Raw genomic sequence first — 13,783 nt, 5'->3', positions numbered from 1 at the left:
GACAAATCTCTCTGTCGACTTCTTTAAAGCTTGGTGTCCTTATGAGTAGACAGGGAATGAGTCTGGTGTACAGGGTTGTTGGGAGATCCAAAGAAATCAAATGTAAGAAGCTGCCTGGGTAAGGGATTCATCTATGGGGAGAAATATGAGACTTATACCTCAGAATCCTTAGAATTGTTTTGGGACAAGAAATAAATCACTACCAAGTGACCACTACCAACCTTCAGGCAAACAGGGCTACGCAGCACAGTTTGTGGTGGCCGCTTTGAGAGAAGTCAGCTGTGTTCCTCATTCTTATGACTGATTTCTGGAATCTTCTCTGTTAAGTGGTTTTTATATCATTTCATTTTTGTTAATTTACTATTACCAAGCTATTTCCAGGAGAAGGATACAGCTGACTATTAAAATTGAGTGGCCTCTAACCTTAGGAAATCTTCCCAGAGAAACAGATTACTTTCCATTTTAAACCATTTACTGACCTCTCATCCTAAGGAGTTTGTCAGACAAATACATCAAATGTGACCCTTAAGAAAGTTGAGGGCCTTGGCGAGAAACTATGACTTTAAAGGTAGTGGGCATATCTGCTAAGCCACTGTGGTCAGCATCCATCCCAATGGTTTGGCTAATGTGTTATCATTGATTGGAGTCAGCAACACCAAGTATGGTTAAGCCATTCCCATCCTGGGTTCTGACCTGTGGAGCCAGGTAGTCAAGAGTCACAGGCCAACTGAACAATGAAGAGCTTTATAATTATTCCAAGTCTACCCCAAATGTTCCCCCAAATGCAAGATTCTGGATTACTGCATTGGAAGACATATCTCAGATCTAAGATCAAAGTGTGCTTTCCACTATCCATTGCAAGATCAGACATGGGACTCTCACATTCGGATGCACCTCAAGAATGTGGCTGAGTTTGCAGGACAGATGCTGATCCACTTACCCAACAAACCATATGCACAGGGTCCATACTGCTGTACCCACGTGGAACAGGGACAGCTAGGAAGATACACCACCCTCTAAGGAGTAGTGGCAACATCTTTTGCCCCAGGTATGCTGCTTGTCACATGGAGAAAATATGGCTAGGAACAGAGACAGAAAAGGAGCAAAAGGCTAAGAGACCCCAGAATCAACACCAAAGACAAGCATACATAATCAGGGACCTCAGTAAGAGAGATTTCATCTACTAGTAAACAGGGCCCAAAGAATGCCAATCTCTTGGCAACCGTTACCTATTTGCCTCCTCCTCCTCTTCCTTTAACACCTTCTCCCCGCTATTCCTTCTTTTCCTTCCTTTGAAGGAGGAGCATGGAGATTAAAGGAAAGGAGCTAAAATATACAATAGCAGCATTTCCTCTAATCAAGGCTCTTCAGGGGAATGGCTGATCCCAGAAAAGGAGCAGAAAGTATTTATGGCAAGTCTATGATATCTTATGCTTATCAGAACAGAAGGTTCTATTAGAAGGACCATGAGTCCACATGAAGGACTCCCATGCTCAAAGATAATGAAAGCATTTTGAACATCCAAAAGGATATCGATGCAGTTGACTGAAATGCAACAAATAGGGCTGGGAGTGTAGCTCAGTGATTGCGTGTTTGCCTAGCATGCACAAGGCCCTGGGTTCAATCCCCAGCACTGCAAAACAAAGAAAAATGACAAATATACAAAAACCCAGAGTCATAGTGATACTTAACAGAAATTAAGTAAAGAAAAGAAATTCTCACTGGGAACACCGTTGGAACTATTCAGTGCACTCATTCTCTGTTCTGAAATTGCAAAGAAAGAATTAACATTCATTCTGCCTATCTTATACGGACTGCATTTCAAAGTAATCAAACAACAATAATTGAAGAAAGAATTCTCCTTTACAAAAGAATTCTAGATGATAAATTCAGAAGATTCATAGGATTAGAAAAAGATTATCACTTTGCAACCCTAATGAAATTATTGTTTCAGACAGTGATCATGTATGGATGAACTGTTGGTGAGGAGCCTTACAGAGGAGGAATTAGGCTATCATGTCTCGACCAACCCAAGTGGGACAGGGAGACCCTGAGTGACTAAGCGATGTGATGTCACAGGAAGCACTGTGCACCTGTGATCTATCCATGCCCGCAAAGCTTACCCTGACTTAACCAAGCATAGAGCTAGGTTCCATTGACAGAAACAGGTGAGGTAGAAGAACATGCTACAAGACAGATGGCACTGTCAGCCATGTGGCTCACCCTCCTACCTGCACTTTCATTTTCTGCGATGTGTTAGTCAGCTCTTTAGTCGCTATGACCAAAAGGCCTAACAAGAACAACCTAGTGGAGGAAATGTTTATTTTTTGACTCACAGTTTCAGAGGTCTCAGTGCACAGATGACCGACTCCATTGTTCTAGGCTGGAGCTGAAGCAGAACATCATGAGAAGAATCTGGTGGAAGAAACTAGCTCAGCACATGACACTAGGAAGGAGGGTGAGGGAGGGAGAGAGGAGTGTGTGTGTGGGAGAGAGGGAGAGAGAGAGTGAGTGAGTGCTCCACTCACCAGGGACAAAAAATAAGCCCCAAAGACACACTCCAGTGACCTACTTCCTCCAGCCACACCTTATCCACACAGTTACCACCCAGTTAATCCATTTCGGTGGATTAATTCACTGATTAGTTAAGATTCTCATAATCTAATCATTTCAACTCTGAAAATTCTTGCATTGTCTCACACATGAATTTTTGGGATGCCACCTCATATCTAAACCATAACATGAACTTTTCAGATATCTGCCACCATCTTTGGTCTAAAAATATTAAATGGAATATTCTAAACGATTCTGAGGTTTTAGGGATGTGAACTATCCCCTTGTCAATTTTACTCATACCCTACACACATTTCTCCTCCCATTAGTCACCAAGTAGCCCTTTTGGTGATCAGATTGACTGCTGCAGCATCAAAGCACTTAAATACAGGGTTTGGTACTATCTATAGAGTTTCAGACACTTACTGAGGTCTTGGAATGAAACCTCAGAGTCAGGTGGGGCTGCTGTAAGAAGGTAACACTGGGGAAAAGTGTCGGCACATGCTTTACAGACGAGGAGATCTAAGAGGCCTAACATAGATGTATTATGTTTTACCAAAAAACAAAAACAAAAACCAAAAAACACCAGTTTTGAGATGATTGTTGGGAAGGGGGGACCAGCTTTGAGACAATTGGGAAAATTACAGACTAGGCAGAGGATATGGAAGAATAAGAGTGACCAGTAAAGGGGCTGGGGTTGTGGCTCAGTGGTGGAGCGCTTGCCAAGCACGTGTGAGGCACTGGTTCGATCCTCAGCACCACATGGAAATAAGTAAGTAAACAAAATAAAAGCATTATGTCCATCTACAACTAAAAAAATTTCTTAAAAATAAAAGAGTTACGAGTAAGATTGGGCCAGTGAATTAATGACATTCAGGTTATATAAGAGATTTATCATGTTTTCTCTCTCCTATGTCTGCAACCTGTGTATACTTCTAGTTTTCTCTAATAGGAATAATTTTTATTATTTTTCAAATTTATCATCAACACATAATATCTGTACATATTTATGGGGTACAGTTACAATAATGTGATACATGTGTGCAGTGTATAATGTACAAATCAGGATAGTTAGCATTTTCATCTCTTCAAACATTTATTATTTCTATGTGCTGAGAGCTTTCAGACTCTTTTAGTTATTTTGAAATATACAATCAATTGTCATAGAGGATAATCACTCTACTGTGCTTTGAAACACTAGGACTAGTGACCCAGTTTTTCTGAATGTTTCTTGGTCCCCTTTATCAGCCTCTGTCTCCTCTCCCTGCCTCTAGTGACCACCATTCTACTTTCTTCCATGAGATCAACTTTTTAGTTTCCACAAGTGAATGACAGCAAGCAGTATTTGGTTTTCTATGCCTGACTTACTTAGCCTAACATGATGTCCTCCAGTTTCATTCATCTGACCAAAAATGACAGAATTTGATTCTATTTTATAGCTGAATAATATTCTACTGTGTATATACCACATTTTCCTTACTCATTCATCTGTCAATGGTCACCTTGGTTGATTTAATATCTTGGCTATTGAGAATAGTGCTGGATCAGGGGGTTAACAGTAAGTCAGTAGCACTAGTGGGGAAAAGGCTCGTGATCTACAGAAGAGATGTAACGTGTGGACTTGAACATGGGAGTTCTGGTATATCTGTTTAACATAATGATTTAATTTCCTTTGTAAGATTGTAAGATCATACAGTAGTTCTATTTTTAGTTTTTTGAGGACCCTCCATACTGATACTTGTGATAGCTGTACTAATTTACATTCGCACCAACAGTACGTAAAAGTTCTCTGTTCTCAAAATCCTTGACAGCATTTGTTATTTTTCATCCTTTTGATAATTGCCATTCTGACTGGGGTGCAACATCTCATTGTGGTTTTTTATTTGTACTTCTCTAGTGATCAGAGACATTGGGTATTTTTTCCATATCTTATTGACCATTTTATGTTTCCTTTTGAGAAATGCCTATTCAGAAGAAAGTGAGCATATTTTTTAGAGATGCATATGAAAGTATGTAAAAGAGAAATGACACAAAGGCTGGCATTTGCCTTAAAATACTACTCAAGGGGGAAAAAGGTAAATGAAGTAAAAGTGGCAAGCCCATGGTAGTTATTGGCTCTGAGTAATGAGGTTTGTGTTGCAGCCTCTTTACTCTTGAAATATGCATGAAATTTTCTTTTTAAAAAATTATCCTCCAATAAACAATGCTTCCTTTCATTGAGAAAGAAGTGCAAAAAAATCTTTTGTGGCCAGGACAAAATAGTAATAATTATTATGGAATGATGTAAATATTCCTATGATGTGTTTGTGTGTGGGGGGGGGTTGTTTTGTTTTTGATTTTGATTTTGTTTGTTTGTTAGGGTACTAGGAATTGAACCCAGGGCCTTTGGGCATGCTATGTAAGCACTGTACCACTAAGCTATACCCTCAGCCTGCAAGGAGTATTTTTAAGCAACTCTGTGCTAGGCAGAGTGTGCAAAAGAACTTGCAGTCAGAAACCAGTTCTCTGTTGCTTGCTCTGTTTGACCTTGGAGTTGTTTCTATCCCTCTCTGAGATTTCATTTTCATATCTATGTGGCTTATCCCACAAACTTTGTAGGGACAGCAATACCCTATTAGCTTTCTAAACTACTCGCAAGTCCTACAGATCTTATTAGTGGGAAGAGCAGCATCTACCCCTGGAGGACCGAATCCCTACCCACCTCCCTTGCTGCCTGGGAATCCTGATTTCCTACCAGGAGACCTGGCTGTGGTATCAGAGGTGTCTCACTTCTCATGGCCACAAGGTGTCGCCATTGCAACTTCTTGTCCAGCCATGGTGTCTCAGGATGGCCTTGCAAATACCCAGCAAGACCTTGAGTGAGGACAAGGAAAGATGGTTTGAACTCCAGTATTAAATTCCTTTTAGTTTACACTCATGTGCTTTGCAGCAGTTTTCAAAGGCATAGCACAACACATCTGGTTCTTGACCAAATGGTATATTAGAAAGAGCCCTTTCTATTCCACCCAAGACCCTACTATGTGGCAGACACTATTTGGGAATTTCAGATAGATCCATGAACAACAACAAAAAAGACCTCTACTCACCTTACAGAGCTAGGGTGGGCAGTTATTTGCCACATAGCTGAGCCCAAGTCAACAAGAAAGACTTCCCCTCCTCTCCTGATGAGTCTTGCTTTGGGGGGATACTCTCTCAATCACACATGCAACAGTGTGCATGCCAGATTGGAGGCCTGTAGGATTTTACTAGGACACCCACCCACACACACACACACACACACACACAACGTCGACACTGGGCTCTGGGATGGGGTCTGAGACCCATGGGCTACTGTTTCATACTCCTGTTCAGGAGGACTCTACCTGGCAAGCCCATTTTCCCCAAGAAACAAAGGTGAGGCAAAGTTCTGACCCTTTTCTTCTGGTGGGGGCAGAGGGGAATGCTGATATGCTTAGCACCCTGTTTCACAGGATACAAGATGCCATCAATTAATTACAAAAGGGTCTGATTTCAGAAAATTTTAAATAAGAAAAAAAAAAACCTGCCTCGTAGACTCAATGGAATAAAGCATTTGGAGCATTGGTGGAGTATAATAGTTAAGTACTTTGTGTCTGGAGTCTGACAGACATGGCTCCACCATTTATTACCTCTGTGGCCTTGGGCGGATTACTTAACCTCTATAAAATTGAATTTCTTCACTTCTAATATGGCTATAACCACTAGGGCTGCCTGGTGAATAGTATTGACCCAGTCAGCCAGATATTTTAGCTCTCCAGCCAGTAAAATAAAATCCACAAACTGACCACTTTTTTATTTCCTGCAGAACTCCATACCTCTCTGAAGTAAAATAACTGGACATAAAGAATAATCCTGCTCTAAAAGACCTAATTTTCACATTTTGCAAGTGTATTCATCCATTAGTTCTATTTTTAAAATTAAGTAAATGATTTTTTAAATGGCAGTTTAAGAAGTAAGCCCAAATCATTGCTTGAACTGTGCATCAGTTTTTGTGGAGGGCTTCAAGTACATCTTCATATAAACAATGCCCACCTTATAGTGAATGAGACATACTGAGTGTACCAGTGAACTTCCTTACTACAGGAGGGTACAGAGACCATTCAAGGTCATGGGTTTGCTCTTGAGAGCAAACTCCACTTCCTCTTTTTCACTGGTGTTTCCAGCATCCATGCCTGTGCTTAGAATATGGTAGGGATTTGATAAAGGTACAAATAATTTCTTCTTCTAACCTCAGACTAACTCTTGCAGGTGGTCAGGTGGAGCAAGGAGGATTGGGAAAGCTTTAACTAGCCTTGGGTGCAAAGGGAACCAGCTGACATTCATAATGTGAAAGGGTGCACACCTTGAGCTATGAGACCAAACCCTAGGCATGTCTTGAGGAAATCTGTCGAGCCTAGTAAGAGCAAGGTGTTCATTACAGGAACACTTTCATTGATGGAACTGACTTGGTACCATAGCAAATAAAATAATGGACTTCATGGTCCTTGCTCAGAGAAAAGAGGGTGCACTGAGAATTGGATTTAGCATAGCTCCAGGCTGGGGTGGGGAGAGGGAAAGGCCTTTGGCTATTCTTCAATCTCAGGGAGGTGTTCCAGGAAAAGAGCAGATGTCAACCTGTTCTAGGGAAGTTCTCCCCTACATATACCTGGTGATAGCAATTTAAGAGGGAGAAAAAGAATCAAAACAAAACAAACAACAGGACTCTCCAGGTCCCCTCCTTTTTTACCATTTCTGGATGGAACTTTATAGATTCCAGTGATTTTTCTTGGAGTGGCAGCCAGTTGCAGGGGTGGATGTGGGAGCTACCTATGCTAGTCTATAAATCCATTATATTGCTGAAAGTATTTTGAAGAGATTATTTATCAAAAAGTTTCAGAAGTTAAAGTCTCCAGCCTGCTAACTTTTCTCTCCACATTTTTTCACATTTCAGGTGACCTTGTACAAGGATTCTGACATGGAGGACTTCGGGTTCAGCGTAGCTGATGGCTTACTAGAGAAAGGAGTATATGTCAAAAATATTCGTCCAGCTGGGCCAGGTGATCTTGGTGGCTTAAAGCCCTATGACAGGCTCTTACAGGTAAGACCTCAGGTGGAATCCCACTTCCTTGCAACTGACTCATGACTGGGGACTTCCTCCAAATGTCCCTGTACATTTGGAGTTCTTTGCACTCTTGCCTTCAAACCTTGTCATCAAGATTACAGAATTAGTAAGAATAAACAGCTAAATAAAGAATTTTTAGCTCTAGTAAATTCTATCCCAGCCTAAAGAGTTCTTTGTTTTCTTATCAGTGTTTTAGCACTAAGCTCCAAGCCATCTTTCCCAATCTAGTGCTAACCATGGGTCACTAATATTCAACTGTGACCATGTATTTTTTTTTTTTTTTTACATTTTTAACATCTTTATCGAGATATAATTTACATACCACAAATTTCACCTATTTAAAGTATTGAATTTACAGGTTTGGGTAAAATCACAAAGTTGTGAAATCTTCACCATAATCTAATTAGAACATTTCATCATTCCTAAACACAACCCCATATTCATCTGCAGTCACATCCCATTCCTCATCACTATACCTAGGTTTAGTCAGTTCCAGATTTTTTTCTCTGGCTTCATAGGTTTGCCTTTTCTGGACACTCCATGTATATGAAATCAGTGTGGCATGTATTAATAAGTCAATATTATGTATAGTTTTCTCTCTCCAAGTCCCCACCATCTAGTCCTTGCTTTCCACTCTTCAGTATAACCCACAAGACCTTTGTGATTGAGCCTCTCCTTTGCCAGTGTCTTGTCTTGTCCCTCTCTTCATCTATTCTCTAGCTGCAAGTGGACTTGTTTCAGGAAGGCAGAAATGTCCTGCCACCACTAGGCTTTCTATCACTGGCACATGTGCCTTATTTCCTACCCAGGCTCCACTGAGGTTCCTTAACATACCAAGCACATTCGTACTCAGGCAGTTGACCCTGCTGTTCCCTGAACTTCAGTGCTCCTCTGCCAAATATGCACATGCTCCCTGCTTCAGGTCCCTTCTCCAAGGCCATTGCCAAGCCACCCTCTGAATACCTCCGTCGCTCTCCATTCCCTTACCCTGCTTCTGTGCTCGCGGTATGGCCAGACATCTCACTGGTTATTTGTTTACTTCTTACCCACTAAAATATCACTCTGTAAGGGCAGGGATTTTACTCACCACTCTGCTCAGTCCCAAGAACGATGCCTGTCACATGGAAAGTAGTCAGCACTCTATGGAAGAACAGAAGCATCTGGGCCCTGAACCTTGCAACACACTCTCACCTTCTGCACAGCAAACTCCTGCTTTCCTGTCCCCTTGCCTACCTGCCCAACTCCTACTTAACCTTTTGGCTTCACTCAAATCAGTGATTCTCCACCTGACCTGAAAAACAAAATCAATTAGAGAATTTATCCCAATGTCCAGAACAAATCTCAGATTAATTAAATCAGCATCTCTAGGAGTAAGAAACAGCATCAGGATTTTAAAACATCCCCCAAGTGATTCCATGAGCAGCCAGGTTGGAAGTATTGACTTAGCTTTCTCCTCAAAGTCTTAGTTGACCAATGCTCACTTACTCCTAAACATATATCTTACAATCAATCTCAGATAGAATCTTTTTCCTTTGGCAGAATTTGCCTTATTCCAATTGCCTGTTTCCCTGTCCATATTCCCCAGCAGATTACAAACTCCTTGAGATCAGGGCTAGTACCTTATTCTTCCATTTGCCATGATATGGTCCTTCAGAATCTCAATATCTCACACAATATCTGAAACCAAAGAGCTGAACCTTAAAACTTAATATAGTATTATGGTCAGAATAGTTTCATTTATCAAAGCAAATGCCAGACCTATATACAGATTTTAGTACATAGTACAGATTTCAGAGCATTTTGCAAGCAAAGCAGTGGATTAAGCCAGGCCCATACCTGTAATCCCAGCAGCTTGGGAGGCTGAGGCAAGAGTTTAAAGCCAGTCTCAGCAACTTAGCGAGGCCCTAAACAACTTAGTAAGATCCTGTCTCAAATTTTAAAAATGAAAATAAAAAGGTCTGGGGATGTGGCTCAGTGGTTGAGTGTCTCTGGGTACCAAAAAGAAAAAAAGGCAGTGGGTTTATGTGAGTCTTAGAAACATATTCAGCTGGAATAAGTCTGTCACCAAGAGCTGACTTTCAAAGCCTGAGGCTGCCCTTGATTGGTTGACTTGCAGGGGAGTATTCACTGAAGCAAGTTATCTTTGATCAACCACATAGTTTTAATACCAATCCTGGTGGTTATTTTGGTTATTTTTAGCAATAGAACAATTAGTCTTGTCCTGGAATGCTTCATTTTCCATATATCTTCTAAGAAATTACTAGATGAGCAACTATGGGCATGTACCGAGCCTCTATGAGTGATCCACCAGTTGGAGCTATACCTCCAAGCTGAAATATAAAAGTAGCAGATTCAGACTGTGAAAGGCTTTGGATGCCATGATAAAGCTATTTTGGAGGCATAGTAATTTCTTAAGCAAACTGATGGCATAATATGTAAGTTAGAAAGGCAATACAATATTATCATGGGTGAATGGGGCCAGACAGGTAAGGAAACCAGGTAGTTGTGGGTAAGACACCTATTTCAGACCCACTGAGTCTTAACCAGCTTCAGCACATTCTGGCAGAGCAGCCTGGGAGGCAGTGGAAAGGTCATATCTGCTTAGCAGAGATGCTAGCTAGAGCAAGAGCTAAAGATGCTGAAGGTGAGGATTTATATAAAGTTGATTTATAGTAAGGGAGAAAACCATGTATAGAATTCTAACAATAACAACATTTAGAGGACAGGAAGCAATAAGGCAGAAAAAATACCAAAGGCAAACAGTTAGAATGGTAAGAGAAGCAAAATAGAGTGGTGTAATAAGAATTGAGCATCTGGAGCGCCCCCAGATAAATTGGGGTTCCAGCACCAGGAACGACCCCTGTCAGTCAGGAAAAGATGAGTGTGTACATTCCTGCTGTGCCCTTCATGGAATGTCTTTTACCCAGTTATCTTTGATCAACCACATAGTTTTAATACCAATCCTGGTGGTTATTTTTACTTTAGCAATAGAACAATTAGTCTTGTCCTAGGATGCTTCATTTTCCATATATATTCTAGAAATTACTAGATGAACAACTATGGACATGTACTGAATGGCCCAAGGCCTAGTTGTCTGCCCTGTGACACAGGGCGCCTCACATGGGAGACTCCTTTATATTGGCAGAGGCCCTTATGGCTCTTGTCTGACAAGTGTCCAGTTGATGCTGCCTGGTTGTCAACCCTGGTGCAAGGAGACCACCCTTCAGTTCTCTGGGGAAACCTGGCCTGGGACCGCTTCTGGTTCTCCCCAGGAAGGTTCAAATTCAATACAGCATCACAATAGGAGGCAAATTCCTATCTGTTTACCAATAGACCCTGGACTGGGAGGGCCCAATGGGGTCAGTGGACAGTCCAACTGTTCCCAGGTCACAGACAGGAATGAAGAGTTAGGGAGAAAGAGAGGGCAACAGCTAGCATTATGCACAAGGGAATAGGGTGTGGGTCACCCTATTCCTGTAGGTCACCCTATTCCTGAGGGTCATCCATTCCCTTGTGTATAAATTTGAGAGCAAAATGTCTGAATGGACCATTTAAAGGAAATGGTGAGGAAAGCAGAGAGCTTGGCCTGCTAGCAGAGAAAGATAACTCTAGCTCCTTATCTCTGGCCACCAACCTGGGCTTTTGAATGTGGCCTTTGCATACCAAGGAAGAGAGTTAAAGGTTGAGAGCAGAAAGTGTTAGAGGCCAAGGAGGAGGAAAACTCGACACCATTCCGGGGTCGCTCTCCGGCAGTACAATACAAGTGACAGGAGCAGACTTCAGGAGATGGAGGAAAGAAGGGGAAGTCAAGGAGTAGAAGCAGAATGGAGATGGTTTTAAAAACTCAGGCAAGAGGAGCTCACTTTTAAGGGTCATGGTTAAGAGCGTGGGCTGTGGAACCTGCTGAACTGCCTGCAGTTACAGCCTAGTCCCACCCTTACCAACTGCTCCTCTGAGACAAAACTTTTATTTATTTATTTTTATTCACTAAAAATTTTATTTGTATATTTACTGCAAAACAAATAATTATCAATACTGTATTTTTTGCTGAATTTAAAATTACATTCACAGTAACAATGACTGTTTCATCTTCAACAGAATGAACTTCTAACACTATTTTGATTCTCTCAGTGGGCAAAAGTTCGACCCATTATTGGGAGACAAAGTTTTTATAGCCTCTGCAAAGTTTTTATTACCATCTGCAAAGAGGGTAATATTCAGCAGTGGGGCCACCTCCACTCAGAGAGGCAATTTGCTAGCTTGGGGAAGGGAGGATGTGCACTTGTTCCTGCTCTTAGGGGCCTTACAATTTAGCAGAGAATGATTTGTGTGCCGGTGGCCACATCACGGTATAGTCAGAACAGGGGTGGGGGACCTTTGCACAGGATGCACATTTAAGCACCTTCCTGATTAACCAACTTGCTACACCAGACATGCACTCCAGGTTTGGGAAACAACAGCTATAACAACAATAACTCTTCTTTGCCTTTCAGATTAATCATGTCCGAACTAGAGACTTTGACTGCTGTCTTGTCGTGCCCCTCATAGCAGAATCTGGTAATAAGCTGGACCTGGTTATTAGCAGAAACCCACTGGCTTCCCAGAAATCCATAGAACAGACTCTACCGGGAGGAGACTGGAGTGAACAGAACAGCGCCTTTTTCCAACAGCCTAGCCACGGTGGTAATCTGGAGATGCGAGAACCCACTAATACATTATAGCAACACTTTTATAAAGCAGGACAAAAGACAATATCTACATGGTGCTAAAAATCCCTTTAAGATTTCTGTGACATTTGAAGCACAGATAATCACGTGGCATTAACTGCAAGCACAGGGGTCTTTTAAAATCTCTCATGGCTCATGTTCACTTCCCTTTTCAAGTTGAAGGTTTCTTTTTAGGTGACCACTATGATATATAGCAGGCAATTCCCTGCCAGGCCCATTGGTAGAGAAAAAGAGAAAAATAGGCTGCCCTCCCCCCCACACCACAATTAACAGCAGAGGAAATTTTTTTACAAGTTCATCTTAATGATCGCTTTTTAAAAAGAGAAATGTATGTCTGAAAATATTCTCTATGATAATTTCCTTAATTCACCTTGAAATTGGTTTCTTACTATGAAGTCATGAACGTAAGAACTTGACCAACACAAAGCTGGCTTTCCTGGGGAACTAGTATTTGGTACGCTGCAGGGGCTGCCGCGATGGGAGGGGCACGGGTATAAAGTTATCTTAAAATGTTTCAGCAATGATGCACGTAGGAGACCATAATAGGTGGTGGTAAATGTTTGCCCAAATATAGGAATGATTTTAACTAAGATGTATGCTATTCCCTATGCAACAAATGATCAAACAGGATATGTCTTGTGACCTGTTTTTTTTTTTAAGGACACATTTTTTAATAGCTGAAAATCTCTGATAATGAAATTAGAGTGTGTAGGAACACTGAGAATTAGTTATATTATCCTGTTTTTAAAATTCAAGACTAAGAATTTAAGAGAGAATGAAGATTCTATTAAAATGAGATTCATCTTAATAATAGGCAAATTAAACTCATACTGCTTGACATGTTTTGAAAACTGGTTAATATTGAGGGGTGTACAGCACATGTACTTAAAAATGACACTGGACTATCTTTTGTTCTGAGCCATGCCACTTATGGAAATTGTAAATACATTTTTCACAAAATGCATTGCCAATTATTACCATCCCTCAAAGCAATAAATTGTGACAGTTGCTTTTAATGATTGTTGGCAACTGTTTTCATTTGTTCAGATATTTTGAATAGTACACTAATAACTGTTATTTGGTAAATATTTAAAATATAGATCTGTATATTGATGGTAGAACGTCAAAACAATTATTTTCCAAACATTTTCATTTTGGTTAATAATCCAAACAACCACTTAGGCAAAGCATTCAAACACTGTGTCCTTTGTTTAAGGAAAAATTTCACCTTTCTTTTTGTGCAAAGAAATATATTATTTAAATCACATTTCAGAACCGCCAGGGCAAGAAAGTATATGGCAGAATCATGTTAAGGAAGAAAAAAAAAAAAAAAGATCATGAGTCACTTAAATATGTATTTTATTTGTAACAAACAAGTATTAAA

The 13,783-nt window shown here is 40.7% G+C and overlaps 1 protein-coding gene across 8 annotated transcripts in view; it reads left to right on the top strand.

The window, feature by feature from the left end:
- Nucleotides 1-13,783, top strand: part of Grip1 (glutamate receptor interacting protein 1) — a 379,314-nt gene extending 365,531 nt beyond the window's left edge. For all 8 annotated transcript variants that reach the window (XM_047550564.1, XM_047550567.1, XM_047550566.1 and 5 more), the window contains 2 exons: nt 7,502-7,648; nt 12,166-13,783. In XM_047550564.1, coding sequence (XP_047406520.1) covers nt 7,502-7,648; nt 12,166-12,393 — 375 coding nt within the window. In that variant the 3' untranslated portion in view covers nt 12,394-13,783. The remainder of the gene's footprint in view (nt 1-7,501; nt 7,649-12,165) is intronic.

Source organism: Sciurus carolinensis, chromosome 4 (assembly GCF_902686445.1).
Source record: "Sciurus carolinensis chromosome 4, mSciCar1.2, whole genome shotgun sequence".
Lineage (NCBI taxonomy): Eukaryota > Metazoa > Chordata > Mammalia > Rodentia > Sciuridae > Sciurus > Sciurus carolinensis.
This window is presented reverse-complemented; position numbering and strand designations above follow the sequence as displayed.